General features: G+C 41.5%; 1 protein-coding gene across 1 annotated transcript; it reads right to left on the bottom strand.

Annotated features, from left to right (window-relative positions):
• Positions 1 to 699: 699 nt before the first annotated feature.
• DHRS9 (dehydrogenase/reductase 9) lies at positions 700 to 12,255 on the bottom strand (the record flags this gene model as incomplete). The annotated part of the gene is made up of 4 exons (XM_082261784.1): positions 11,922 to 12,255; positions 9,927 to 10,185; positions 7,170 to 7,333; positions 700 to 914 (listed from the first exon to the last, which is right to left on the bottom strand). Exons 1-4 carry the CDS (start codon positions 12,232 to 12,234, stop codon positions 700 to 702), a joined length of 951 nt encoding a protein of 316 aa, XP_082117910.1. The 5' UTR covers positions 12,235 to 12,255.
• Between the last annotated feature and the right edge of the window lie 15,090 nt (positions 12,256 to 27,345).

The following is a 27,345-nucleotide window of genomic DNA, read 5'->3' as shown; positions in this document are numbered from 1 at the left end:
TTCCATCCCTCCTGCTCTGAGCAGAGCAGGGGGCTGAGGACATCAGAGAGATTGAATCATGCAGCTCCAGCTCTCTATTCTCTGTGCTGTCACATGGCAGAACAAAGAACTTAGCTCCTAATTAATGAAAGGACTTTTGTTAATTAGGAGCTGCCTCTGCTCCATTTTCTATGTTTAGAAGAGTGATACAAGTATGGTGCTTGCATCACTCTTTGTTAGTTCCTCCCTTAGTTTGAAGAATTGCTACAAGACTGAGCTGTACACGTTCATGCACTAGGTAGAAGGAGTCATTGATCATTGCAAAATTAGCAAAGCATGCACACAGCATTGGCAGATACCACAGTCCCATGGACATAGGTGGTTTAAAAGTGCATATTTTAACAATCTATTTCAAACATAATATGCAAGTAATCATATTCACATTATCCGGGTGATACTATTTAGAGTTAGGACCACTAATTTTTTTCGCCTTCTTTATCCCATTTCATTTCCCTTTACTTCCTGTCCCAGAGACAAAGTTGAGAAGATTTCGCTCCAAAGTGAGGGCATTCGCCTCTTATACATGTCAAGTGTCCTGGTGCGAATGGGTAAATAGACACATGGAGAGGGTGAATCTCCCCACTGGGGGCACAGACAGCAATACAAAATGTGCTCATACTCTCATTTTGGCATGTAGATTAATATTGTGCTACATAATTTTTATATAGTAGGGATCTTCACTTTGTTTTTCAGTATGACATAGTCCTGGACAAATGTTGGCATGTAAGACAATGGCACCCAGAAATAGCTGGCATCTGTTCCAACACTGTAACGAGTTCTGGGATGTTGGCTGGTCAGAGCATGTTCCATGCACATTACGACAATGGACAGGTCACTACTCCGGATAAGATTTAATTTCTTTTTCTTTGCTGCATCTGCACAAGAAAAATGATGATTTAAGTCCAAATTGTGAAATCCCAATGCAGTCTATTTAAGGTTTGTATAAGGCTCTATTTACACCTGAGCATAGCAATTTACTGGCTTTTTTTTTAGTGTTTTCTGTGTTTTTGCAGCTTTTTCTAATATTATGAAAAGCGTATTAGAAGCGTATTACAAGCGTTTTACAGCTTTAGGTGTCTTTGTTTAACCAATAAAAAGCACTAGGGAGAGGAAAGGGAAAGGAAATTAGGGAGGAGAGCTGCTGTTTGAGTAGAAAACAAGCAGAAAAATGCTCGTAAAATGCTCAAGGCAGGCGTTTCTAATGAAGTCTGTGGGGCAGAAACGCTTGTAATCTCCTAAAAAGAAGTTCATGCACTTTTTGGAGCGACATGCATTTTGCTTCCAGAAACAGAACACTTATATGTAAACAGGGGCCATTTAAATTAATAGGATTTGGCTTGGTGAGTTTTTTGGAGCTACAAGCTTTAAGCTGAAAATTGCTCAGGTGTGAACGGGGCCTAACAGTTTAAAAAACAAAACAAACAAACCAATGTAAATGTAACAGTTTACACAAAATATTACAATATTAAATGTAATAACAAAGATAACAAGTCTCTAACATACGTTGTGGGTTTTCAAAGAAAAAAGGGCAAAATGTATAAAGTTTTGATTTTTAGAATTTTATTTAGACTCCTACATCATAAAAATCTGATGCAAATGTGTCCCCCCACCCCCTTATCAGGGTTTGGTACTGTTAAACAAAGCATGCACTAACTGGACTGATAAAATTGGAGGAATCCCAAAGGTTAATTATTTATTAAGATCACTCCAGAGCCCAATTAAGCTGCTTGTGCAGTGCTCATAGAAAAAAAAAACAGTTCTGGCTGTGAGTTTCACCTTCAATCCAAAGCTGTCTCCCGTATTTTTGTAGCCTTAAAAGGATGAATGATGCCCAGCATTACTCAACCCAGAACACTGATTGAATCATAAGATTGTTGGGCATCATGGACCTGCCCCAAGAGGAGTCATCACCATGGCGCACTGCATTCACTGTGTAATGGTGCAGATCTGCGTCATTGAGAACCCCCGTAACTCATAAAAGAGACGAAGAAGAAGAGGACCCTGTGGTGTCACATGACAGCCTAAAGACTTGTTAAAAGGAAAGTGAACAAAATCAGCATAACATACTTGAGGGGTCCTCCATGGGGGAGGGTAAGATACTTGGGGTCACTTAGCCTTCTCTCTTGGCCAGTCATTCTTGTGATACACACTGCTGATAGTCAGGACAATCACTCTACTACACTCTGGATTCATTTTATTGTTTCCTGGGTCATCTGTATTGCTTTTTGGGTCAGTTCTCTATTCATTGGAAAGAGGTGATGATGCTGATTTACTGAGGGGGCCGGAGGAAGGGAATTGATATGAGAAGAACTGCTGAACCACAAAGACAAGTTGCTTAAGGAACTACGTGTGTCCCCTGTGCACTGTGCAGTGCAGAGGTTTGAATTGTGTAAATGTAACCCACACTAGATTAAGGGATTGCAGTCCCTACTTTGCTGATTCTTCAAACAAAAGAAGTACAAAAGTATTAATTCAAAAGCCCTGAAAAATATGTTGGATAATGACTTCAAATGAAGAAATTACTCACTCAACCATACGAGATCATTCTGATTAATTTGTCTGATGCTCCTCTGTCTTTTATCCCTCTAGTTCAGTGGTCTCCAAACTTTCTAAACAATGGGCCATTTTACTGTCCTTTAGACTTTAGGGGGGGGGGGCGCTAACTGTGGCTAGTGGGAGCAGAAAACGCCCAGGCGTCAGTATGAGTAAGCAATGCCATATAATTGGTATCAGTGTGAGGATTAGTAGTGCCCCATTGTTTGTATCAGTGGGAGGAATAGTAGTGCCCCATTGTTGGTATCAGTGGGCGGAATAGTAGTGCTGGTGTTAGTGGGAGGAATAGTAGTGCCCCATTTTTGGTGTTAGTGGGAGGAATAGTAGTGCCTCATTGTTGGTATCAGTGGGAGGAATAGTAGTGCCCCGTTGTTGGTATCAGTGAGAGGAATAGTAGTGCCCCATTGCTGGTATCAGTGGGAGGAATAGTAGTGCCCCATTGCTGGTATCAGTGGGAGGAATAGTAGTGCTGGTGTCAGTGGGAGGAATAGTAGTGTTGGTGTCAATGGGAAGAACAGTAGTGCCCCATTGTTGGTGTTAGTGGGAGGAATAGTAGTGCCCCATTATTGGTATCAGTGGGAGTAATAGTAGTACCCCATTGTTGGCATCAGTGGGAGGAATAGTATTGCCCCATTGTTGGTATCAGTGAGAGGAATAGTAGTGCCCCATTGTTGATATCAGTGGGAGGAATAGTAGTGCCCCATTGCTGGTATCAGTGGAAGGAATAGTAGTGCTGGTGTCAGTGGGAGGAATAGTAGTGTTGGTGTCAGTGGGAAGAACAGTAGTGCCCCATTGTTGGTGTTAGTGGGAGGAATAGTAGTGCCCCATTATTGGTATCAGTGGGAGAAATAGTAGTACCCCATTGTTGGTAGCAGTGGGAAGAATAGTAGTGCCCCAGTGTTGTCTGTGGGAGGAATAGTGCCCCATTATTGGTGTCAGTAGATGGAATAGTGCCTCAAGGGCTAGATAAAGGCAAGCAAAGGGCCACACCTGCCCCCAGCCCACAGTTTGGAGACCACTGCTCTAGTCCATAAAGATTAACCTTTCAAACCCCCCAGTTCTGGACCCCAGGAGGGTAAAACAAACCTCCCTTGTCTGCTTCTTGATTTCACAATGGTCACTGGATACATTTCTTGCATCAGAATTTTCCCATATAACTATAAATATCACTAGTAAGAAAATGAGTGAGTCCTTTTCTAAACTGCATTTGTGAATTTTCCATTGTTATCTCATGTGGTAAAGAATTTGAGCACTTCCCCCATTAATTCTGTAAAGAACCCCATTCTAATTTGATAGTAAGGCCTTCTTTCCTCTTTTTTCAACTAATGCCCATATCCTTTGCTGTTAGACAGCCTTCCAGTTTCTCCTGTAACCTGAGGGCTAATGAGTCTTCTCAGTCTTATATCTGCTCCCATCAGCTGCAGGGTAACAAGTCTAGCCACATACCTCTTTATTGTATAGGTCTTCAGCACAGGGGGCGCCTTATTTAAACCTCGTACACCTGTGCCTCTGAACTTATGATAGCGTGAGTTTCCTGGCTTCCTGTCTGGGTCCCTGTCTGACCGCTGCAATTATCTTGAATTCCCTTTTTGCCAACCTTAACCTTGTAGTTAGATTACTCTTTGGATTGCCTCATGAAAATGAGCTCAGATTGTTAACTGGACTACCCTTGCCCTGACCTTAGAACTTTTATAGAATATGCTTGTTCACTGCCTGTTCTGACCTTGAACTCTCCAGGGTTCTGTTACCCAGGTCTAGTGTCTGACCACCCTTGGGAGTAGAGGTCCCCTTCCTCGTCTCTAGTTAATTCTAAGTACCATCTGTGCAGTAACTACAGCATTGTGTCTTAAGATCTGAGCAACCAAGTATCAGAAAGCCTGCTTTCCTAAATGGAATGGGGGCTGCTATAGAAGGAAGAAACACCAGTTATTTAGAGTTCCTGGCCTAGGCATCAGGCTGTGCATTACATGTGTACAGTCCTTTGGATAAAAACATATATTCCAGTCATATTGGTTCTTCTCATATGTCCAAAATATGACAGCTTCAGCTTAGTCACCTGGGCTTCTTGGGCAGCCTTTTTAAACCAGGGTGCTTCATATCCTGGGGTGCTTTCTGGGCTCTTCAAGGAGGGCCTTGACAAAATGCCTAACAAATGCCCCAAAGTGCTTAATAATTTTGTGCAAGCCAGCAGGTTGATCGAGCCTGCTTTTTTTGTAACATAAAGCCATATGATTTTAGTGTGCTGCATGGGGGAGAGAAAATGAAGAAGAAGAAATGCTGGAATACTCGCCAGTACCAGTGCAAAAGCGTATTTGCTTTGAAAGAATAAATCATCTCTAATGTTAGATGTCCTAGGTGTGGTTGCTGCTTCAATATGTTAAACTATTAGTTTACTTATTTCCATTTTAGAAGAGGTTGCCTCAAGAATGTGCATCATTTTAAAAGGTTGCCTTGACTGGAAAAAGTTTAAGAAACAATGTTCTAATGAAAGTTTGGGCTTGAGTTCTTGAAGGATCTATTAGTTTGGTTTCCTGATTGTCCAACGTTTTCATATAATTCAAAATCATTTTTCCTGTCTTGCTTGCTAACTGCATGGCTTTTACATGCATTGAGAATAACAGAGAACATCATAGCTTGGACAATTCTTACTTTTGTATACAGATTTTTCAGTACTTTTGAAGATCTTTTCCAGGGCTTTCTTCCTTGCTCTACTATGGGTGTTCGAATTCTTAACTGCTGAATCCTTATTAATAACTGATCCAAAGAGGCAGAAGGAGTCTACTAACTTTGTCTTTATCATCAAATGTGAAGTTTGCTGTCTATCTCATTGTCATAACCTTAGTTTACTTTATATTTATCTGAAGTCCCACCTTTTCAGTCTGTTCATTAACTTTTTTATGATGTTCTTGAGCCATTTTTAGCTATGAGCATAAAATCATCACCATAGTACAGATCATTGATGTAAGATATCTTCCTTTCCAAACTGAATCCACCTATTGTTTCCAACCTTCAAGTGAGATCGCCTTTTTATTATTTTATTTTCCTTCTCTTAAACTTTTTTATGGACAGTACCCCATATTTTTTTTTCTTTAATCTTTTGTAACAACTGCTTGGTATGAGAGCCAATTATTCATTTTTGTCACCTGTATTCCCGGGTCCATTCCCAACAGTTTTACATTAAATTTACAAGGGACAGATAACCTTACACAGGCAGCCTATGAGCATAACCTCATTCAGCTTAGGTTCTAACTTTATTTTTCTTCATCTTCAATTGTAATTTGTCCTTTAACTGCCCATATATTGAATTTTATCCAAGCCCCAAACCAATAACTTAATATATTGTGAGATGTGTTGGCTGCATTCGTTTTTATTTTCAGGCTAAGAACTTTTTCAGCAAGTACAGAAAATACCTGTGGATCTTGCTAGAAATGCAGTGTCCTTGTCACTTATACTGAACTGAGAAGAATGCACAAACATTCTTTAATTTTTTTTGTGAACTACTAGTCTCATCAATCCACCACATAATGGGGATGAACAAAGCCAAGCATGTTTAAAATCTAGCCTGGGTATAAATTATGGCTCCTTCCATAAATACTGTGGAGAAGTCAGCAAAGCTATTAACATTTGGGCATAACCATTAGAGGAAGTGTGTTGATCACAGGATTGCCAAGGTGAAAGCCTAGAAAAGGTAAACAAATGTAGCCATCACATCTAAGGTATAGTAAGCTGTAATATATATATATATATATATATATATATATTAAAATATCCAACTCAGTTCCCTAACCCTATCCAAGTTACCCCCCCCCCCAAAAAAATGGTAACCCCCTGGGCTGTTCATTGAACTGAAGAGTGGCTGTGTCTGTGTGCCTTGCTCCTGGGCAACTGTTGGAAAAAGGAACCTTGGGCATTTTTCTAGTGGCTCCTAGGTGGGTAGTTCTACACTGGGTAATTTCCCAGTAAAGGAAGCCCCTCTGTTCACAGAGGCCTGTTCTGGGTAGAGGCACTGCCAACTTTATTATCAACGCCCACTATTCCACTTAGCGAAGGTTCTGGTTCTCTTATTTATCTACAGGTTTAGCATAATGTCCTGTTTGGGGAGGGCCATCTCCTATATCCTCCCCCAAAAGAGGGCTTCAATTGTTAGACCAAAAACTGCAACAGGCACTTATTTTTGTAATGGACAGAAATATAGCACATTTGATGTGAAAATCACCAGAAGATTAGAATATTTTACAATATGAACGCAAAGGAAACCTGTCAAGAGAGATATATTAGGCTGACAGCTAATTTCCTTCTGAAATTGCAAATTGTCTGCACTTCTCTAGTTTGATTTTGCTTTAAATTACTCACTAAGAACACGGAATGGCAGACTGAAGTTAGAACTCTGAAATGTGTACTTGATCTAGGACCCCCATAGGGGTCTCTAATGGTGGCTTTCTGACAAAACACAGGAAATGGCAGCACATTGTGAACAAGATCTAATAAGAAATAAGAAACACGTACACACTCGCACACACACACACACACACACACACACACACACCAATACATGCTAAAAAAATTTAAAAAAATACCCATTTGTAAATATTTTTTTCCATATTCTTCCTTAATACTGGAATTAAGTTTCTCCCAGATGTGTGTACGTTGTTGTAAAACCCTGTCCGGATCAGACAACATTGTTTTAAATAGACCAGGTTCAATGCAGGAGACTTTTACTCCAAACGCCTTCATGTCTCGCCTTTACAGGGATAAAAGAAAAAGTTTAATAGTCTCTGGATTTTTCAGTTCAAATGCAAATTGTGTTTTTTATGATTTTAAACCAGGTTAAGGGAAGCACCTAATCAATAAGAGTCTGAATATACAAAACCTTAAAATGTATGTCATTTTTGATGTGATAAATGCATATTCTGTGCAGTCAGAATGTTTTATTTTATTTTTATTTATTAACCACTTTAAGACCGGAAGGAATTTCCCCCTTAATGACCAGGCCCTATTTTGCAATTCGGCACTGCGCTACTTTAACGGACAGATACGCGGTCGTGCAACGCTGTACCCAAACAAAATTTACGTCCTTTTTTTCCCAAAAATAGAGCTTTCTTTTGGTGGTATTTGATCACCTGTGCAATTTTTATTTTTTTGCGCTATAAACAAAAAAATAGCTGCAAATTTAAAAAAAAAAAAAAAAAAAAACAATATTTTTCACATTCTGCAGTATGACATTCTCAAAAAAAAAAAAAAACTTTAAAAATCTAAAATTTTTAACATTTTAGGCCAATTTGTTTTCTGCTACATATTTTTGGTAAAAAAAAAAAAAAAAAATAGCAATAAGTGTATTTTGATTGGTTTACGCAAAAGTTATCGCGTTTAATGGCGGCAATCTGCAATTTTTTGCGGGACTGCGACATTGCTGCGGACAGATCAGACCCCTAACTAACATTTTTGACACTTTTGGGGGGACCATTGACATTACTACAGTAATCAGTGCTAAAAATATGCACTGTTACTGTAATAATGACACTGGCAGGGAAGGATTTAACACTGTTGGTGATCAAGGGGTTAAATGTATGCCTCATGCTTACTGAAGTGTGTGTGTGTGGGGGGGGTGGGGTTCTGTGACAGACACAGGGATCGCAGGTTCAGCTATGCTGAATCCTGTGATCTCCTCCTGTCTGTCACTGAGAAGACCCACCTGCTTTGTTTACATAAGCAGGCGGGTCTTCTCACCGTTTCCATGACGTTTGGGGGAGGGAGGCGGGAATCGCCGCCTCTCCTCCCCCGGCCTGACTCCCGATGTGTCTAAATCTTGCTGGACCCAGGAGAGCCGCACTGCCGCAGTAGGATTACTGTGAGCAGTCGGCAAGTGGTTAAAATGTATTGAAGCCCTAAACCCGAAATCCCTTCCTTTTGGTCTGGTAAATATACCATGAAAAGCATTTTGTTCTATCTGTTTGATAAGTGCAAAAAAATATCAGTTGATCCTGCCAAAAATACAATTCTGTCCTTTATCCTGTAGTCTTAGAGCCCATTCACACTGATCCGACTTGGACCGCGACTTGTCAGCCTGACAAGTCGCGGTCCGTCGCGCTCCCATTGTTCGGTACAGGAACCGTTCTAATAGGAGCGACACAAGTCGCTCCGACTTAGAAAAAGGGTCCTGTACTACTTCGGGGTGACCTGGAGCGACTTGCATAGACATTAATTTTATGAAGTCCGTGCAAGTCGCGCCAAAGTCGCGCTGCACGCGACTTTACAGGTCGCCCCCGAAGTCGTGCCGCTGCAGTGTGAACCGGCACTCATCTTAAGTGGTCTAATTAGACTGCTTGGCCCAGGTTACCACTGTGAACTACAGAACATTCCCTTCTTATGGGGATGAGAAAAAGGGAGGTGTTCTGTGGACTTAAGACTTGTCCTGTCATAGAGTGAATACATTGCTTCTCCATAGATACAGTATAATAAGTGAGCATTGTCACGCTATGGCAGGCAGTGTGTTACTGGCAGGACCACCAGATGAATATAAATTAAACCCTTCAAACTTATTAAGCCACCATATCTAAGGACTTGCACATATAATAAATCTCAATGAGAACATGGCACAGAGAAAGAAGGGCTCTACTATCAATTTTTATCCAAAGTAAAAAAAAAAAAATTAGATTGCAAGCAGCACCTTCATTTCTGCTTCTACAAATTACTTTCAGCAAAGAAATGGTGTTTGGAAAATGCTTGAGGGGCTCTGGTTGGGGGTAACATTATTTTTCATATATGATGAATGGAGACGTTCAGCTTAAAGTGGGAGTAAACTCCCATCTCTGACTTTTACCTATAGGTAAAGCCTATAATAAGGCTTACCTATACAGTAGGTGCTGAAAATATCTCCTAAATGTGAACAAACACACAGCAGATTACTACTGCTTTAAAAGTAGTGCTAAAGGCTGCATTTTCTGCATTAGGGTAAAGAAACTTCCTGAGCGGCTTCCTATTGGGAAACTCAGTTGGGCAATAGATTTACACAGACCAGCAGGGGATCCCAGAAGGGGAGGATCGGGGCTGGTCTGTGTAAATCCATTGCACAGAACAGGTAACAAATAGGTTCTTGAACATCATCAATAGAGAGCCAGTCCATGGGAGCCAGAGTACCCATAATTCCTGCATTGTTCACTGAACCCCAAGCCCCAAAGTTCAGGCTGGTCAGTGTAAAACCATTGCACAGAATAGGTAAGTATGACATGTTTATTATTTTATTGAAAAAAAAAAAAAAAATCAAAGGTTAACAAATGAGAGCAAACAAGTCATTGACAGGGTTACTGACACTTTATTCTGAAAGGACAACTTACCGTAAACTGTCATTAAATCCTTCAACCCCAAATTTAGAGCTAAAGTATCCACCGCCACTAGCAGCCACTCTGCCGCCAACACTGGATATGTTCACAATGCGACCCTTTGCTTTCTTAAGCATGGGAAGCATGACCAAGGTGACATGGATTAAACCAATTAAATTAACTTCAATAGGTTGTCGAACGTCATCAATAGAGAGCCAGTCCATGGGAGCCAGAGTTCCCATAATTCCTGCATTGTTCACTAAACCCCAAAGACCTAAATGAAGAACAAGACAAAAGTTAATACATATACAGTATAAAAATGACTCAATCGTACTGTCAGAATGTTGGAGGACTTAGTATCTAACTGGAGAAATCATGTAAAATTGAATGACCATTTACTGTGCACATCAGTTTCTACTAGGCCAGGGCACTGGGTGGTGAGAACCCACAGATGTATGTCCCTTACTCTGATGGCATTACCTTGGACTGGACTTCAACTCCCAAATACTGTTTTCCCCTGTGGTAGGTGGATACGTGCCCTGAGCAGGAAGACAATCAGACTGATTTTAAAAAACTGGAGCATGCAAAATCTGATACAGCTATACACAGAAGCCAATGAGTTTCCAGTCTGTTTGTTTTTTGTCTAAGCCTAATTAAGCAAGCTGAAGTTGGAAGCTGATTGGCTACCATGCACAGCTGCACCAGATTTAGCACTTTCCAGTTCTAGTAAATCCATCCCATAGCCTTCAAACGGGGATACTAGCAGGCACACAGAGGGCTTCTATGCCACTTCTGCATTGTAAGGCAGTAGGTGGGCATTGTCACATTGGAACAAGATATAAAGACCACAAAGCTGGAATACATTGGCGGTTGTTTAAATTGTAAAAGATAGTCATAGTAATCAATAACTTATCCACTAAACGTAAAGGGTGAATAGGCCACAAAACAATAATTGGCATCATTAGGGTTTACATACAATTTAAAGAATTCCTGGGTTGCTTAAAGCTGACTTCCAAGGGCAAAAAATCATTTACCCTTGCATCAGGTCCCACTCTCTACTGCAAAGGTTACTGTTCATTTTGCCTAGGGGATGATCAATAAGGTGATATACTTACCTTATTCTTCATTTCCCTGGCAGTTGTTGCTCTACTTCGCTGCCTGATGCTCCAGAATGTAGATAGGCCCTCTGCACCATGCCATGCAATGCAAGATTATTAGCTCTGCATTGTTGTGGATGATGTCAAAGAGATGATGGGTAGTGAAAAGAAGAGGCTTCGGAGGACCAGTTGTCCAAAGAGAAGGAAGAAAGAAGAAGTAAGTATATCACATTGTTCATCCCCCCCCCCCCCCAATCTCTGGGCAAAATGAAGCAGTTAACCCTTGCAGTGGGGAGGGGGGGCATTGCAAGAGTCAATGTTTTTTTATCAAAAAATAAAGGAACAGAGCGCACACCGCCCTAGTGTAACACCATTTATTTGAAGTTAATAGAAGCCATAAAAACAGGTACTCACAAACAGATAGGAAGTCATGCATGGAAATAAATATCCCCCGATGATGTTTACAGGGCTCTCTCCTCCTAGCCTCGGCGGCTCAGCTGTTCGTCCTGCACTAGTCAGTGAGTATCGTACGGCTAAGCCAACCGCCTCGGATTACTCAAGGAGACTCGATGTGGTGAGCCTGCGCACGGTCCAGCCGCCGCCACACACCCTCCAAGAGCCGAATGCTGTAGCCGCTCAGAGAAACTGACAATGCGGTTAAGCAGAGGGAGACTCCACGATCGGGACCCAGAGCATGACTTGCATGGGGTTGCTAAGGACAACGTTTCGGAGGCGTAGCCTCCTTCTTCAGATCTCAATGTGTTTTTATCTCCAACTGTAATGTTTGGTGCTACAAAAAGGACCTTCCAGATATTGAAAGCAGTGGGAGAGAAGTCCTCCATGTGGGATTTAGGTGATGCCCACAGGGACAATTTTTTTTTTTTTTGGGCCAACACTTTTTTTCTTAACTTACCTTGATTCCCAACTATCTCTTTCACCCATTTGCCAACTCTCTGTACATTCTCAGCATTAGTTACATCCAGTAGCACTGTTTTAAGTCGCTCTGATGTCTCCTGCTTCAGACTTTGAGCACCACTTTGCGTCAGGCAGGTTGCTAGAACTCGAAATCCTTGTTTATCGAATGTACGTGCAGCGTAATTTCCAAACCCAGTGTCACATCCAGTAATTAGAACATATTTGTTAGTAATTGTAGCAATTCTTGAGCTATCTCTTATCCACCACCAGATATAGAGAACAGCTGCACACAGTAACACGTATACAAACATTGTCACAATTTTCTTGATTAGCACTTCCTAGAAAAAAAAAAAAAAATCAAAGTCAAATGAATTCAAAAAGCCTCAGCAGTGTTATGCAATTTAAAAAATGATTCATGTTACAATTAGCAGCATTATCAGTGCAAGAGAAGATTGGTTAGAGTGAGTGTTACCAGTAATACACATATTTCATTTCAGAAAACCAGACGAAAGAAGATGCACCAAGGAATGCTGGAAGCTATTCTACCTATATTTTTGCATTTAGGTTACAGGAAGGTCAGTTATTTCAGCACATGGAATATGATTATTTTCCCCTGGTTCTCATCAATGTTTCAAGTAATTCACACATCAATAATTATAGGAAAAATTGCACTCATGAAGAGAAACGGTAGATTCAAGTGCACAGTGGATTGTTGTGGGACCAGAGTTCAAATCCCACCACTATTTAAATACAGTTTTACATAGACTGCATGCATTATTTTAGGCAGTGCACCACATCGCAATGTTGGTGCACTGCCATGTGATGAACTGCAATGCAATGCTGGTCAATCGGAAGGCGTTTTGGGGTGATATTCAGAATGAACTTAGCATGCTTTGCTGTGCATTTCAGTGACCTGCATGGTAATGCACATGCTACTGCAAAAACACAGTGTGAACGGGCCCTTAATGTTTTTCTTGTGTTTGTTGTGGGCTTTCTCATTCAATCCAAAAACAGATTTACTCAAGTTGGCATGTGAGTGTGGCGGGGACATGCTGTAAGCCCTTTCAGGGTAGAGGAGCTTGTAAGCGGGTTGAAGTTATACTAGTTAGATGCTGCCCTGGATGGGAAGGTAAGCGTTAATGTCTTTCCTGGTTCTTTTTTTAGCGGGTTTTCTTATAAAAGAGGGACAGTGGTCTGGACCAGAGAGTAGAGAGGAAAGAGATTTCCCCAAGAGGCCCAGGGCCCAGAGCTTACAAAGGAGAGGATCAGAGAACTGAAAGGAGTGAAGGAATGCCGCATTACTGCTAGTACAACCACCATGTAAAATGTCATCAGAACCTGGGGCCCATCCCAGAAGATTCCAGCACGGGGAAATGCCACTAATGGATCCTTTTCATCATACATGGACTCTATTTTCACTGGGGCAACACATAGCCTGAGTTAGGGTTAGGGTCACAGGAAGAAATAATGTTCTTGCATGTTGGACTTTGAAATGTTTCTGGCACTTTTCCAAGTAAAGCTTTGGAAACCTTGTTCCTGCCTGGTCTGAGGTTGCTAAAAGATGTGTAATGCAAGTAACTAGCACCATTCTACAGTTCAGGTCACTAAGGTATTTTGGGGTTTGAAGACATCAGTACAAGAGTTAATACAGTGTGAAGATACAAGATAGTCTGGGATAGGTGTGGTAGCCAGTTGCAGGAAGGAGTTGTTGTCGGCATTCTCTCCGCTAAGGGCCCCTCTCCTATAGCAGCAAACTGAAATGCACGCATGGAGTCAATGCTATGTAGAAAAGAAGGGAAAGGTAAAAGGTAGTGGGGATAAACCACACACAGATAAATGAACTGTGTGATGTGTCATCCATTCATCCAATGATACCAAACGGCCAATTATTGCCAGGGAGCACCCGCAACCAAAGCAAATGGCACTAGAGGGGGGGAGGTGGAGGAGATAGGTGAATATCACCTCAGAAAGGTTGCACACAGTGGAGGCTCAACTCTGGTTATTAGAGAAAGTGAAACAAATTTTATTAGCAGCTTAAAATGTAGACACATACAAAAGTCATAGGCCAAAATTGGCATACAATACAGCCCTTGAAGACCCGGGCAAGCAACCAAATGGCACAAACAAATGCTCAAAACAAACACACACACCAATTGCCCACCCATACAGCAGAACCAGAGTAGCAAAGCCAAGAGGTAAAAACAGGAATAAAGTGTAAAAGCATAAAACCTAAAAACCAATATTTAAATGTATGCAGAAATATAAATAGGTATGCAAAAAATGAATAGAAAATGACGTATATATCCACAATATACTCCAGTAAAAAATATATATAGTGCCCTTCAAGTGAGGGTGAAGTGGTGATGTTGAAACAATAAATAAATATATGAATTCAGAAATGGTATTATAGTGCAGTGAGTATTTGGTGATATGTAACACAGGTGTATAAGTGATGATAAAAAGGTATAGTAGAAGAAATTAGTAAATATAAATTAATTTACAGTGACTTGGGTGACCAAAAAGTGACGTGTGCAAAAAAGAAACCTCAGTCCCAAACCAGGGAAGAGAGAGTGCCCAATATGGTTCCCCAAAATAACAATGGGGTAAACCACAGATGAAAGAAAACAAATCCAAAAAAATAATAATAAATAATGCAAAAAAAATTATAAAAATGGTGACTAGGTGATTGTTACGCAGAATATCTCCAGATCAATAGTGTGCTAGTGAAAAAATGCGCAAAAAATGTGGTCAAAAATGCATAGGAAAAAACATCCACTGAGTCCTTAAAAAGCGCATAGAGGTATAACAGTCCAAAATGGTGATGAGGTGCCAAAATCACAGGTGCGACCGGTTGGATGGTTCTAGAGTGAAGACTATGGTGCTCCCCTATTCAATGGGTCCGGTGCTCCCCTTTCTAGTAAATACCGAGCTTACCAGAAAGTACTACCCCTACAGGGGTAGAGCGCAGGTCGATATTTGTAGGGATCGCTCCCAAAGCAGAGGGGTCCGGTCACCTGGTCCACTTCTAATATTCCAATTGCCCGAGTCACAACTGCTTGGCGTGTTAGTAGGGGTATTCCAACATTAATGCTCCAAACAAGCCATTCCAGGACATGTGTATAAATAAAGAAAGATGCCTCCAAATGGTGAAATACCGCTAGACTTTTATTAAAACATCCAAGATAAAAGCAGGTACTCACATAAAAACAATGCTAACGATCCCTCAGGACTTAGGAGCCGCAAGGTCCTCTCTGGCGGTGGGGTGATGAACGGTAAGCGTTCTCCCGACCGGAGCTGTGTCCCAAGCCGATCAATACAATACAAGCGGAAGTGATGCGGTGCGCACTCTACATGTTTCGTCGCACTTCCGCTTGTATTGTATTGATCGGCTTGGGACACAGCTCCGGTCGGGAGAACGCTTACCGTTCATCACCCCACCGCCAGAGAGGACCTTGCGGCTCCTAAGTCCTGAGGGATCGTTAGCATTGTTTTTATGTGAGTACCTGCTTTTATCTTGGATGTTTTAATAAAAGTCTAGCGGTATTTCACCATTTGGAGGCATCTTTCTTTATTTATACACATGTCCTGGAATGGCTTGTTTGGAGCATTAATGTTGGAATACCCCTACTAACACGCCAAGCAGTTGTGACTCGGGCAATTGGAATATTAGAAGTGGACCAGGTGACCGAACCCCTCTGCTTTGGGAGCGATCCCTACAAATATCGACCTGCGCTCTACCCCTGTAGGGGTAGTACTTTCTGGTAAGCTCGGTATTTACTAGAAAGGGGAGCACCGGACCCATTGAATAAGGGAGCACCATAGTCTTCACTCTAGAACCATCCAACCGGTCGCACCTGTGATTTTGGCACCTCATCACCATTTTGGACTGTTATACCTCTATGCGCTTTTTAAGGACTCAGTGGATGTTTTTTCCTATGCATTTTTGACCACATTTTTTGCGCATTTTTTCACTAGCACACTATTGATCTGGAGATATTCTGCGTAACAATCACCTAGTCACCATTTTTATAATTTTTTTTGCATTATTTATTATTATTTTTTTGGATTTGTTTTCTTTCATCTGTGGTTTACCCCATTGTTATTTTGGGGAACCATATTGGGCACTCTCTCTTCCCTGGTTTGGGACTGAGGTTTCTTTTTTGCACACGTCACTTTTTGGTCACCCAAGTCACTGTAAATTAATTTATATTTACTAATTTCTTCTACTATACCTTTTTATCATCACTTATACACCTGTGTTACATATCACCAAATACTCACTGCACTATAATACCATTTCTGAATTCATATATTTATTTATTGTTTCAACATCACCACTTCACCCTCACTTGAAGGGCACTATATATATTTTTTACTGGAGTATATTGTGGATATATACGTCATTTTCTATTCATTTTTTGCATACCTATTTATATTTCTGCATACATTTAAATATTGGTTTTTAGGTTTTATGCTTTTACACTTTATTCCTGTTTTTACCTCTTGAATATTTAATACCTCACTTATTTATCTAACATCCACCACTTTTTTCAATCGTGCATAATATTTGCAATATTTGTGATATCTGTGTTATTTATACTAGTTTCTACCTTCCACACTTCTAACGCATATATTGGCAGCGCCAAGCACTTCTTCTTCTTTTTTCCTCTACATATCTAATATAATCTCTAGTAGATTATATTCTGAAGTGGGCTGCAGCCAATCGTTTTTTTCTACCCCCTCACTTCGATATTATCCTAAGCGCGGATTCCTTTCCACTCTTGATTCAGAGTAGCAAAGCATCCGATGAACGGGAGTGACTCGTCAGAGGACCGACTGTTGTCACTACTACCGGCACATTGGACAGGTGCAGGCATGCCAATAATCTGTCAACATCTGCAGTCTACCTAGTATAGAGTACTCTTAAGTAAGGAGACAAAAAGCAATAATATCCGGATAGCCTATTAGGCTCATTCACTAGAGAACCTATTAATAGATGTAGGGACCATCATGCTTAACTTCCTAAAGATGCAAACGACAATTTAACGGGAGGTGAGGGGTAATCCTCTCGGGCAGCATGTCAGGGGCATAATTCAATTGTAGAAAAGATAGGACGGGCTCTGTAATGAAAAGTGAAAGGCTATTGACAAGTCCCTTATGGAAGGTAGACTCTTGATATAGGCTGGAGATCCAAGTTCAACACCAGTAATTAGAAATAGTCCAGCATTAGCAGTCATAGTATGCTAGTTCCTCGGGTGGATAGGTGGGCAGCTTAGGGAGGTCATAGACTCAAATGGCATTGGGACCAATGAGGGTCATGAGAGAGGAGAGAGGCAGGTATCTGAGGTAAAAAGGGAACCGTCTTACCAGTCTCTCTTCGTGCTGTAAACAGTCCGTCAATACCTTTTGATGACCCTCTATCTCCTGTAATCACTCAAGCAGGCATATAGAACTCACGACATGGTCCCGGAGTCAGGCCGCTATATCCGGGTGCACATCGCTCCAGAGATACAAACAACTTCCCACTATGCCGCCTCTTCCTATTCACAACCCGGAAGTTCAGTCCCGACTGTCAGTTTAGTGCTCCGCCGTGATGGAACAGACTAGAGCTGGGTTCGCTGGATGGGTGGGACGTGGCGTGTGATGTTGGTGCGTTTCGCGTGCGTCATGCACGCTTCTTCAGGACATACATGGTGGGACCCCTTACCATTACTGGGAGTGAGGTAGCAGTGATACGCTGGGCAAGTGGATGTGGACAAGGCTCAGCGTGTCCCTCCTAAATGCAAGTTACAGAGAAGTTGTACATTGTCAAGGAGATCAGAGAGTTAACTGGAGGACAGTAATAGTGCACGCTTACACGGTGTGTGTTCTTTTCTAAAAGCAGGAGCCCACCTTAAGATCACGTGGTCCCCCACAGTGGCCTTAGCCTTATACCATGGCATTGATGAAAATGGCATAGTAAAAGCAAGTAAAGATACCCTATATGTAGTCAAGTGGTCCTGCTACAGGTGCCTACTGTAGCCCAGAAGAACCTGCTGTCTTCTCATGTGATCCAGTCCAACGAGTTAATGGGAAAACATGGAGGACATGACCACCACCCACGCACCCCACCCCATGACTACGACCACAAGCTAATGTGACTTATTTTATGTATGCTGTACAGTACTGTGTGTTAAATACAATTAAAGATATTGTAGAAATAAAATGGTGGGCTTTATCAATTATCAGCGATTAAAATTTAATTTCCAGTTAGTTTAAAAAATAAAATCTGTTCAAGTATTTATTTTTAACTAAAAAAAAAAAAAAAAAAAAAAATCTTCTATTGCTCTCAGCCTCCAAATTCTTTTTTTGTGCTGCTGTGATCTGACTTCCTGCTAGAGGGTGGCTACATTTGTTCTCAATGGTCCCACTGTATGTAGGAACATAGCCACCCTCTCTTGCTTGTGTCTAAGATGGACTATGGACTATGAGATTTGTAGTGTGCATAGAGCAGTGCACACAGGCCGGCGCTACCTGTAAGGTGACTTAGGCAGACGCCTAGGGCCCAACATAGCAGGGGGCGCTGGCATCCTGCACCCCGAATCAGTAATGGACCAGCCAGTGCAGCACTCCTCATGCTGTGCCGCCTGAGCGCTACAGCAAGCCTCAGGAAGCACACCACTAGGGCGCACATTAGTCTGGGCACCGGAGGTGCCCTCCATGGAAATCACATCTTCGGTCTGTCCCTCTAATGCCACCCGGAACTTATGGAATTTGAGCTCCTCCTTGGGATCCAGCTCGGAGCTCGTCGCACTCATCCCTCCAGCTGATTACTGCTTGTAGATCAGGAGCTGAGCTTGCTGTAAATAGACAAAAGGATGTGATCGCCAATCACACTCAGGGGGTGGGGCTTGTGCTTCTCCAGACGCCCCCCACTCCTCCATGTTCTGGCAAAAGCAGATTGCTGAACACTGAGCTCCCCTCCCACATCACACACTTAGGACAGCATGTCGGTGGCTGCCAGACTGTGGAAACAATTTCACAAAGCCAGCCAGGTGAGATGATGGGGGGATGTCCCCCCTCCTTTCCCACCCCTCGCACAGTACACCCCCATCTGGACACTGGCCTCCTCACTGTCTTCTCTTCATACATGGGGGCGCTGTATTGTATGATATGGGGGGCTGTATTGTATGATATGGAGGGGTCTGTATTATATGATATGGGGGCGCTGTATTGTATGATATGGGGGGGCTGTATTGTATGATATGGGGGGACTGTATTGTATGATATGGAGGGGGCTGTATTATATGATATTGGGGGCTGTATTGTATGTTATGGGGGGACTGTATTGTATGATATGGAGGGGGCTGTATTGTATGATATGGGGGGGCTGTTTTGTATGATATGGGGGGCTGTATTGTATGATATGGGGGGGCTGTATTGTATGATATGGAGGGGCTGTATTGCATGATATGGGGAGGCTGTTTAGTGCGGGCTGTATTGTGGGATATGGGGGGGCTGTATTGTGTAATATGGGGGGGGGTGTTGTGATATGGAGGGGCTGTATTGTGTGATATGGGGGGCTGTGTATGGCGGACAGTATCCCCATCTACCCAAATGCTGACCTCTGACCTTGTCTGACTGATGGTGATGTGTAACTGGCTGTCTCCATGACCTTATTCACATGGATGGCGGTGAAGCTGCATTATTACCTACCGCCAACCAGGAGGAGAAGCTGAGGTTGGTGGGGACTGTACACAGGTCACACCAGAAATTACCCCCCATCAGTGTTCCTTTAAGCTGCTCCCCACCTCCACTACATCAACAACCACCATGCTCACACTTGCGTAATGCAGAGGTCTTCTGGCTCTTGACTGATGTAGTGAAGGTAGGGCATATGGGGGGGCGGCTATTTTTATTTTGCCTAGGGCGGAAAAAATCCTTGCACCAGCCCTGAGTGTACATGACCTAAACTAACATCCACTACTAATTTCAAACAAACAGAAGTAAAGGGGAAAAGGAGAGTTTGAGGAACTGAGGACATTAGAAGGAGGCAACTAAAAAAAAAAAAACAGTAAGAAACAATTTAATGAAAAATAGATTACAGGACTATTAAGTGGTGGATGTGTATGGATTATGTTTGGAGAATAAAGATATTGTCTAGTGTCATATTAAAGCTAAACTCCAGTAACATAAGCAGGCCTTTTTGTACTGGCACACAACAGTACTTCGTACCTGGACCTCCCAACACCAGGCCTGAAAGTTATCAGTCCTATGTAGGTACCTGTCTGAGATCTTCCTAGCCATGCAAAGGTTTAGATGATTCCCACAGAGCTAACAAGTTAGGATGCACCATATTAGGGAGAAGAGGGAAGGCGCTTTTCTTTTACAAACTTTTTATTTGGGAAAAAATGGAGGTACAAAAGAACATTTTATATCAACAAGCATGGCATTACAAATAGATTATTATCAGTGTACAAAAGATAGGATATATAGTCTATATAGTTGTCAGTCAGATAAAAATAGAAGAAATATTTTGTGGTTGGTGTCACAGTATATTGTATATTTCTAACGGCATCTTTACTCAGCAAAGTAATGTAATGGAGCAAATGATCAACAAACTATCAAAATTGTTACTGTGTTTCCCTGAAAGTAAGACCTACCCTGAAAATAATAAATATAGTAATATACTGCGCCAACCTCAATTCAATCCCACAAACGTATATATAAGCAGCCAACACAAGATCCTGAATATCAGATCAATAAAGCAATAGAAAATAGGTGTAGCGCTAAATACGTGACAAAAAACTAATGTCCATATCCAAAAGGAAAGGCAAAATCAGAGAGAGTGTCCAAGTGTTCTTATAATGAAAATCTTCTGTAAATGGTAGAGGAACCATCACTAGCACCCAATTGTGAAGCCTCTTACCAGACTATATTGACCCTCATTACAAGGGTCAATATAAGGCAGCAACTCCTATATGTAACCAGTATGATTGTAGTGTATACGTCACGCGTCGTTGGCTCCTCCTTTACCCTGAAAATAAGACCTACTGTTATTTTCGGGGAGGGCTGCAATATAAGCCCTACCCCGAAAATAAACCCTAGTTTAGTGTTTCTAAAATCCTAGAATCCACTTTATTAGTGTTTTATATAATGTCTAGTGTGTGTTTCTGTAATCTAATAGTGTGAAATACGTTCGGTACAGCGCCGCTCGGCACTCAGCTGATTCCCCGCTCTGCTTTCCTTCTCCTCTCATAGCTGTCAGAGGGGGATCTCAGCCTCTCCCCTCTGCAGTGTTCAGATTGGGTCACAGAAGCGCCGAGTATTAGATTCGAATTTTGTGAAATGCCTTTGTTACAGCGCCGCTCCGCGCTTCCAAGACCCCCAGCTGGGAGAAGAGAAGGACAGCAGCGGGAAATCAGCTGAACGCCGAGCGGCGCTGTAACGAAGGTATTTCACACAATTCTAATCTAATGCTCTGTGCTTCTGTGACCCGCTCTAAACACTGCAGAGGGGAGGGGCTGAGATCCCCCTCTGACAGCTATGAGAACAGGAGAAGGACAGCAGAGCGGGAGATCAGCTACCAAAGGTATTTCACACTTTTCTATTACAGAAACATACACTGGACATTATGTAAAACACTAATAAAGTGGATTCTAGGATTTTAGAAACACTAAATTAGGTTCACACAGGGGATTCCTGACAGGCAGGGAGAGAGAGAAGACAGCACATTATAGATAAGACCTACACCGAAAATAAGCCCTACTGTGTCTTTTGGTGCCAAAATTAATATAAGACCCGGGCTTATCTTCAGGAAAACACAGTATTATCGGAATTATACTGGTTTGAATAGAATTTCTGCATGTTTAAACTAGTGGTCCCATTTATTGTCATAGAAATGGGTAGAGTTGTAAAGAGTATGAATGATTTTTTCTATAAGGCTGATTGCATTAATTCTTGTTTTGAGTTGAGAAGAGGGAAACAATGGGGATTTCCAGTGTACTGCTATCAACTAGTGTATAGCAACACTTATTGTATGCACTAGCCTCATATGAGGAATGGATAGCTTTGTAATGGAAGAGAATAGAAGTCAATTAGATAAATTAAGAATAATAGGAGTACCAGAAATAGTGGAAGCAAATTTTTCTAAAGGATGCCAAATTATGGCTATCTTTCCACATTCCCAGAAGATGTGTGTGAAGGAACCTGCAGAATCGCATCCTCTAAAGCAATGTGAAGGAATGGAGGGAGAAATGGCATGTAACTTGGTTGGAGTTAGGTACCATCTTGTAATGAGTTTTATAGCGGTTTCGCGTATTGTAAGAGATTTAGTGCATTTTCTAAGGTTAATGATGATATCATCCCAGTCTTCTGGTGAGATGGAAATATTGCATTCAGATTCCCATTTGAGCATGTATGGCAGTTTTTCTAATGAGTTAGTTTTTCCTAGGTTATTATATATCTCTGAGATCAAACCTTTCCCTCTTGAATTTTGTGAACATATTTGTTCATAAAAGGTGGGGGGGGTTTATGTTTGAGGTTTGGTAGTGAGTGGTGTAAAAGTGTCTGATTTGAAGGAATGTACAGAATTCATTGCGAGGGATATCATATCTTGTTTGCAGGTAGGAAAATTAGGTAAATTATGAGTTTTCTATAAAGTTATGAAGTGAAGTTAGATTCCTGGAAAACCAAGTGGTAAAGATATATTTTATATGAAAGCCTGGAAGAAATTTCGGGTCACCCAAGTATGTGGCGTTCGGTGGTGTTTCCAAAATTAATTTATATTTTTTTATATTGTCTCCATAAAGATAGGGATTGAGAAACTAATTGATTAAGAGAAGATATAATATTTAATGGAATGTTTTTAGACCATAAAATACCTGAGAGGGAATATGGGGAAATGGAATTATTTTCAAATTGGACCCATGGGATTTTGGAATTTACTATATGCCATTGAGCTATTTTTGACAGGCGTGATGCTAGGTAATACAGCCAAAAATCTTGAAGCCCAGGCCTCCTTTGTGTTGTGAAGTGTATAACACCATTGTTGAGAAATGTGGATGAGCACCAGCCCAGATGAACTTATTAATTTCCTTTTGAAAATTTGTTATGAAGATTTTATTAATTCTAATGGGGATAGCTCTGAGTAAGAATCATAATTTTGAGATAATTGTCATTTTAATTGCGGTTATCCTGCCTAAAAAGAAATATGATAAGATTTCCATAACTTAAGGGTTCTTCTTAACTATAAGAGTAAAGGGGTATCATTTATAGAAAATAGGAGTTTAATGTCTGGTGTAAGATAGATCCCTAAAGCTGGATACACACTATCCAACTTTTGTGGTTAGATTTCCTTCAGATTTACCTTTTCTATGTAGTGCAAGGACCTGCCTGATTGCATACAAATTGAAAGTGTTTAGGTTTGACCTCATATTATATGGTTTTGGTAAGTCTAAAGGAAAAAGTCTTCAGAAAATCTTATAGTGTGTATGGCCCATTCGTATGAGATAAAGTTTATGGACCAAGTGAAGGTGAAGGACTCTGGGAAGGTGCTTTTCAAGGGAGCTCCTAATCCTTCCCAGCCTAAGCAGCTGACTGAGTTTAGGGAAGCTGCGAGTGCACCTTTAAGCTTGCTGCACTTTTAGGCTCGGGCAGAGGTAGCTGAGGTGGTTGGGAAGGATAGGTAGCAAGTCTGGCAAAGGAACAATGAACGGGAGAAGAAGCTGCCAAAGCCACATTATGCCCAAGCTCATGGTGACCCTTTATCTGGAGCTGCCACCTCCCAGCCCAGCTCTAGTGGATGGATCAGCCTGCATGGGATGGCATGAGGTCTGAAGGCTTCCTGAAACTAGCCGACCTGAGGTTGTCTTTGTTCTGTAGGGCCCGGTCCTTCATAAGATCCTCTTCTTCCCTGTAGGACATCAAATATGACCTGCTTGGTCACTGTGAAAGCAAGATCCAAGGTAACAAGGACTTTCACCACAGCAAAGAACAGAACCTGGTGTGTGTCACACTATGGGGTCTGTGACACCTGAGCCAGAAACTCTGACTACATCATAGAAAGCATGTGACTGTACAGTAAATGAAACATTAGGTGTCAGTATTGGGGAGCGTTGCCAGGGATGATAATGACATTGTGCCCCTTGGGCTGGCTTCTCTCAGATATCCAGGATTCCTCCAACAACAGAAACTTAGGGGTTTGTCCAATGGCCTGTATTATAAACACTCCTGAGCCCTGCACCTTGTGCGATATGCTACCCTCAGCCCTGTGTGATACCCGCTTCTATGCCCTGCACTCTGTTGGTTACACACTCCTGCAGTTTATGCAATAAAGCTGATCTCCAGGTTTCATTTAACTTTAAATAGTTTTTGCAGGGGCTGTGTGTGCTATATAAACTTTATGTAGCCTCAGCTACATACAGTATACAATGCCGTGTCCCAACAGCAAGACGAGAGCTTCCCGTCCCGTTCCCAGAACAAAATTAAGTTAGGCTCAGCGCTGCTCAACCATTCCGAGGAAGCTTTGTATTCTATAAATAAATACTTACTCTGAAAGTTACTCACTACTAGGCCCTGCACTATATACACTTTGTTGTACATTTTATACTATTGATCACTGCACTCTTTGTGCTATATTTTACATTACAATCTTATGACCAAAATGCTTACTGTCTCAAAAGTTGCTGGTTGCTAAGTAGTCACTAATTATTTTAGGAAGTAGACTACAAGGAGTTGTATGTGTCTTTTAGACTCCTGCTTGTGTAACATTAACTACATTGAAGCCACCCTGTAATTTAGTGGATGTCTAAATTTACTTTTCCTAGGTAGTAGTTTATCTGGGACCATTGTTGGTTCTCATTTGGCTTCTCCTGTGTTTTCGGAATTGCTGCAGCACCCTACTGGTGTCACTGGGTATCACTGACACTTAGAGCTATACTTAATGGACAAAGGCAAATCTTGTGCTACTGAACATTTGTGTCCTCACTGGCTATCACTAGTACTTTATTTCAATGGTGCATGCTGGGGGAGGATATAAAAGCTTGGGGAGTGGCCTGGTGAGCTCTCTCCCTGCAACCTGGGGAAGACCTGTGCAGTGTTATGCTGTGTAGGCCTGAGTCACATGGACCTGGCACAGGATCGTTTAAGCTGACCTGCTTAGTCGAGGAGGGGTATTCCTCCAAGGTGGCAGAGCCCGGAGTATGCAACAAAACTAAAAACCCTAAAGTGACTGGCGCCCTTTTATGTTGTGCAGAGCTCCACTATGACCATGTATCCACCCTGAGATAAATGCTGGCCTTCTCCCTGCTGGGGGTGAGTCCGCTCCTCTACCCCCATGCAGGAGGGGTGCTGCAAAAGCATAATGTGTGGGTAGGTGTACTGTAGAATGTTTGCCATGTATACAGAAAATGAACCATGCCCTTTAGGACCCTCATATTGTTAGCGAAATTTAGCCACACCCACCACGTGGCAAGGCACACTTTTTCCCTACTGTCGTCCAGGGCCCAGTGTTGGTGGTTGGAGAGGGGAGGTGGAGTACCTGCACCTATTCCCTGACAAAAAAAGCACTGGATATAACACACAAATTAAAGAATTTGTTATCCCAACATTTTATTATCCTGATATGTGCCTGCTCTACCATGTACCATGTGAAATCCCTGGTGTTCATGTCAGTCCTTCTGCATTCCTATTAAAAACTGACCACACTAGGCATGACCGCACACCGTGTGCTGACAACTCAGTCTGCTCTCCTCCAATAATCAGATTGGTGCTGACACCTCCCCCCCGCCGTCCCATTCCGGCACAGCCATTTACTGGTAAGACAAGTGCACTGCTATTTCTTCTCCCTAGCTCTCTGAGCCCCTTATGCAGAGAACAGAGGTCACGTGTATATAATGTGATGTTTAATATTTTTTTATATGTATACACAAAAGTCTTGCCTTTCATTTCTATTTTAAACCGAATGGGTTGTTTTACAGGGTGAGGTTCATATAAACTTTAATGCAGCTCTGTATTCATGAATATATTATTTAGGGATGAGTCAGACTTTACAATTCAGTTTTCGCAAGTAAGGGAATTATTCCGACTTGATACCTTGCAGTCCCTGTACAGCAAAGCCTGGACTGGAAGAGAGAGAAGTAACACAAAGAGCCAGTCAGTTGGGCTGTAATGCTCATGTGCTAACATAGAACATATAGATAGGTGGAGAAAGCAGAGTGACAGAGAGATGGGACCTGTAAGAACTGTAACCTAACTGCAGCAAACAAAAATTGTTTTCCCTGAAAATCAACGTTAATGGCTCTACTAAAATTTTTCCAAGGAGTCTTACTCCTTCTGCTACAATATCAATGAATGTAGCATACAAGTACAAATCTGCAGTGAGTATGAGAAGCATAATAGATGCCCTTCTCTGGAATAAAACTACCTGCGCCTATTTATTATTGCCCTAAAACGCAATACAAACATATACACAAGAATTTGTATTTTTTACAAGTTTTTAAAAATATAGTTATGCTTTTTTTTATGAACTTTACACATTTACTCATTTTTTTTTAGGAAGGGGTGAGTTTATTAATGGAGAAGTGAATGCTAATTTAGAAAAAAAAGGATCACTTAAAGTGTTACTAAACCCAGGACTCTGCATTCACTATATCTGGTCTTCCACACTACACAGAACATGAAAATGCAATTATTTTAGTAAATATAAACTGCTAAATACATTTCTCATCAGCAGTATATAGCAGTCTTATGCCTTCTATCAGTGTCTGGTTAAAGCTTGGAGAAGGAATTTTCATTCTACTCTGACTATCCTATGAAGCTGCAGGACCCCTGACCCACTGTCTGGACAGTGCTGATTGGCCCTGTGCTGATCACATGTACTCTCCCAAGAAAAAAAAAAAAAAAACTCTCTGGCAATACACATCAACCTGAGCATGTGCAGAGTGACTCCAAAGGCTCTGCCTTATCAGGAGATAAATTGGGGACAGTGGAAGAAGGGGAGGATCAGAGAAGACAGGATCAAACATCCTTTTTACACAATGCGGAGGATTAACCCCTTAGGTTCCACAGTGAGTATAACAAGCATGCTTTACTGCATATACACATTGAATTCACTATTGTGGGTTTTTAACACTTTAAATAATGAGCAGAGAGGAGCTATGGGGTAAATTTAAATTCCCAACTCAACGAGCAAGAGAAATGAAAAAGGAGAATATTTGTTTGCACATGATTAGATGATTGTGTCCTCACCATAATGAATAAACTTAGTGAAAATTCAAATTGCATGGAGAACACAAATTTACTTAATAAACATTCTCTATTCTTTTAGTAAATCAACCGTGCGTTCAGGTACATGGGATATTAAAAGGTGGACAAATACATTTTTTATCAGTAAACTACTATGAACAAATAAGAAAAGTTTCTCTATAATAATCACACATGTA

Source organism: Pelophylax lessonae (assembly GCF_965119305.1).
Source record: "Pelophylax lessonae genome assembly, chromosome: 6".
Taxonomy (NCBI): Eukaryota; Metazoa; Chordata; class Amphibia; order Anura; family Ranidae; genus Pelophylax; species Pelophylax lessonae.
Note: the sequence above shows the minus strand (reverse complement) of the source record. Positions and strands in the feature narration are given on the sequence as shown.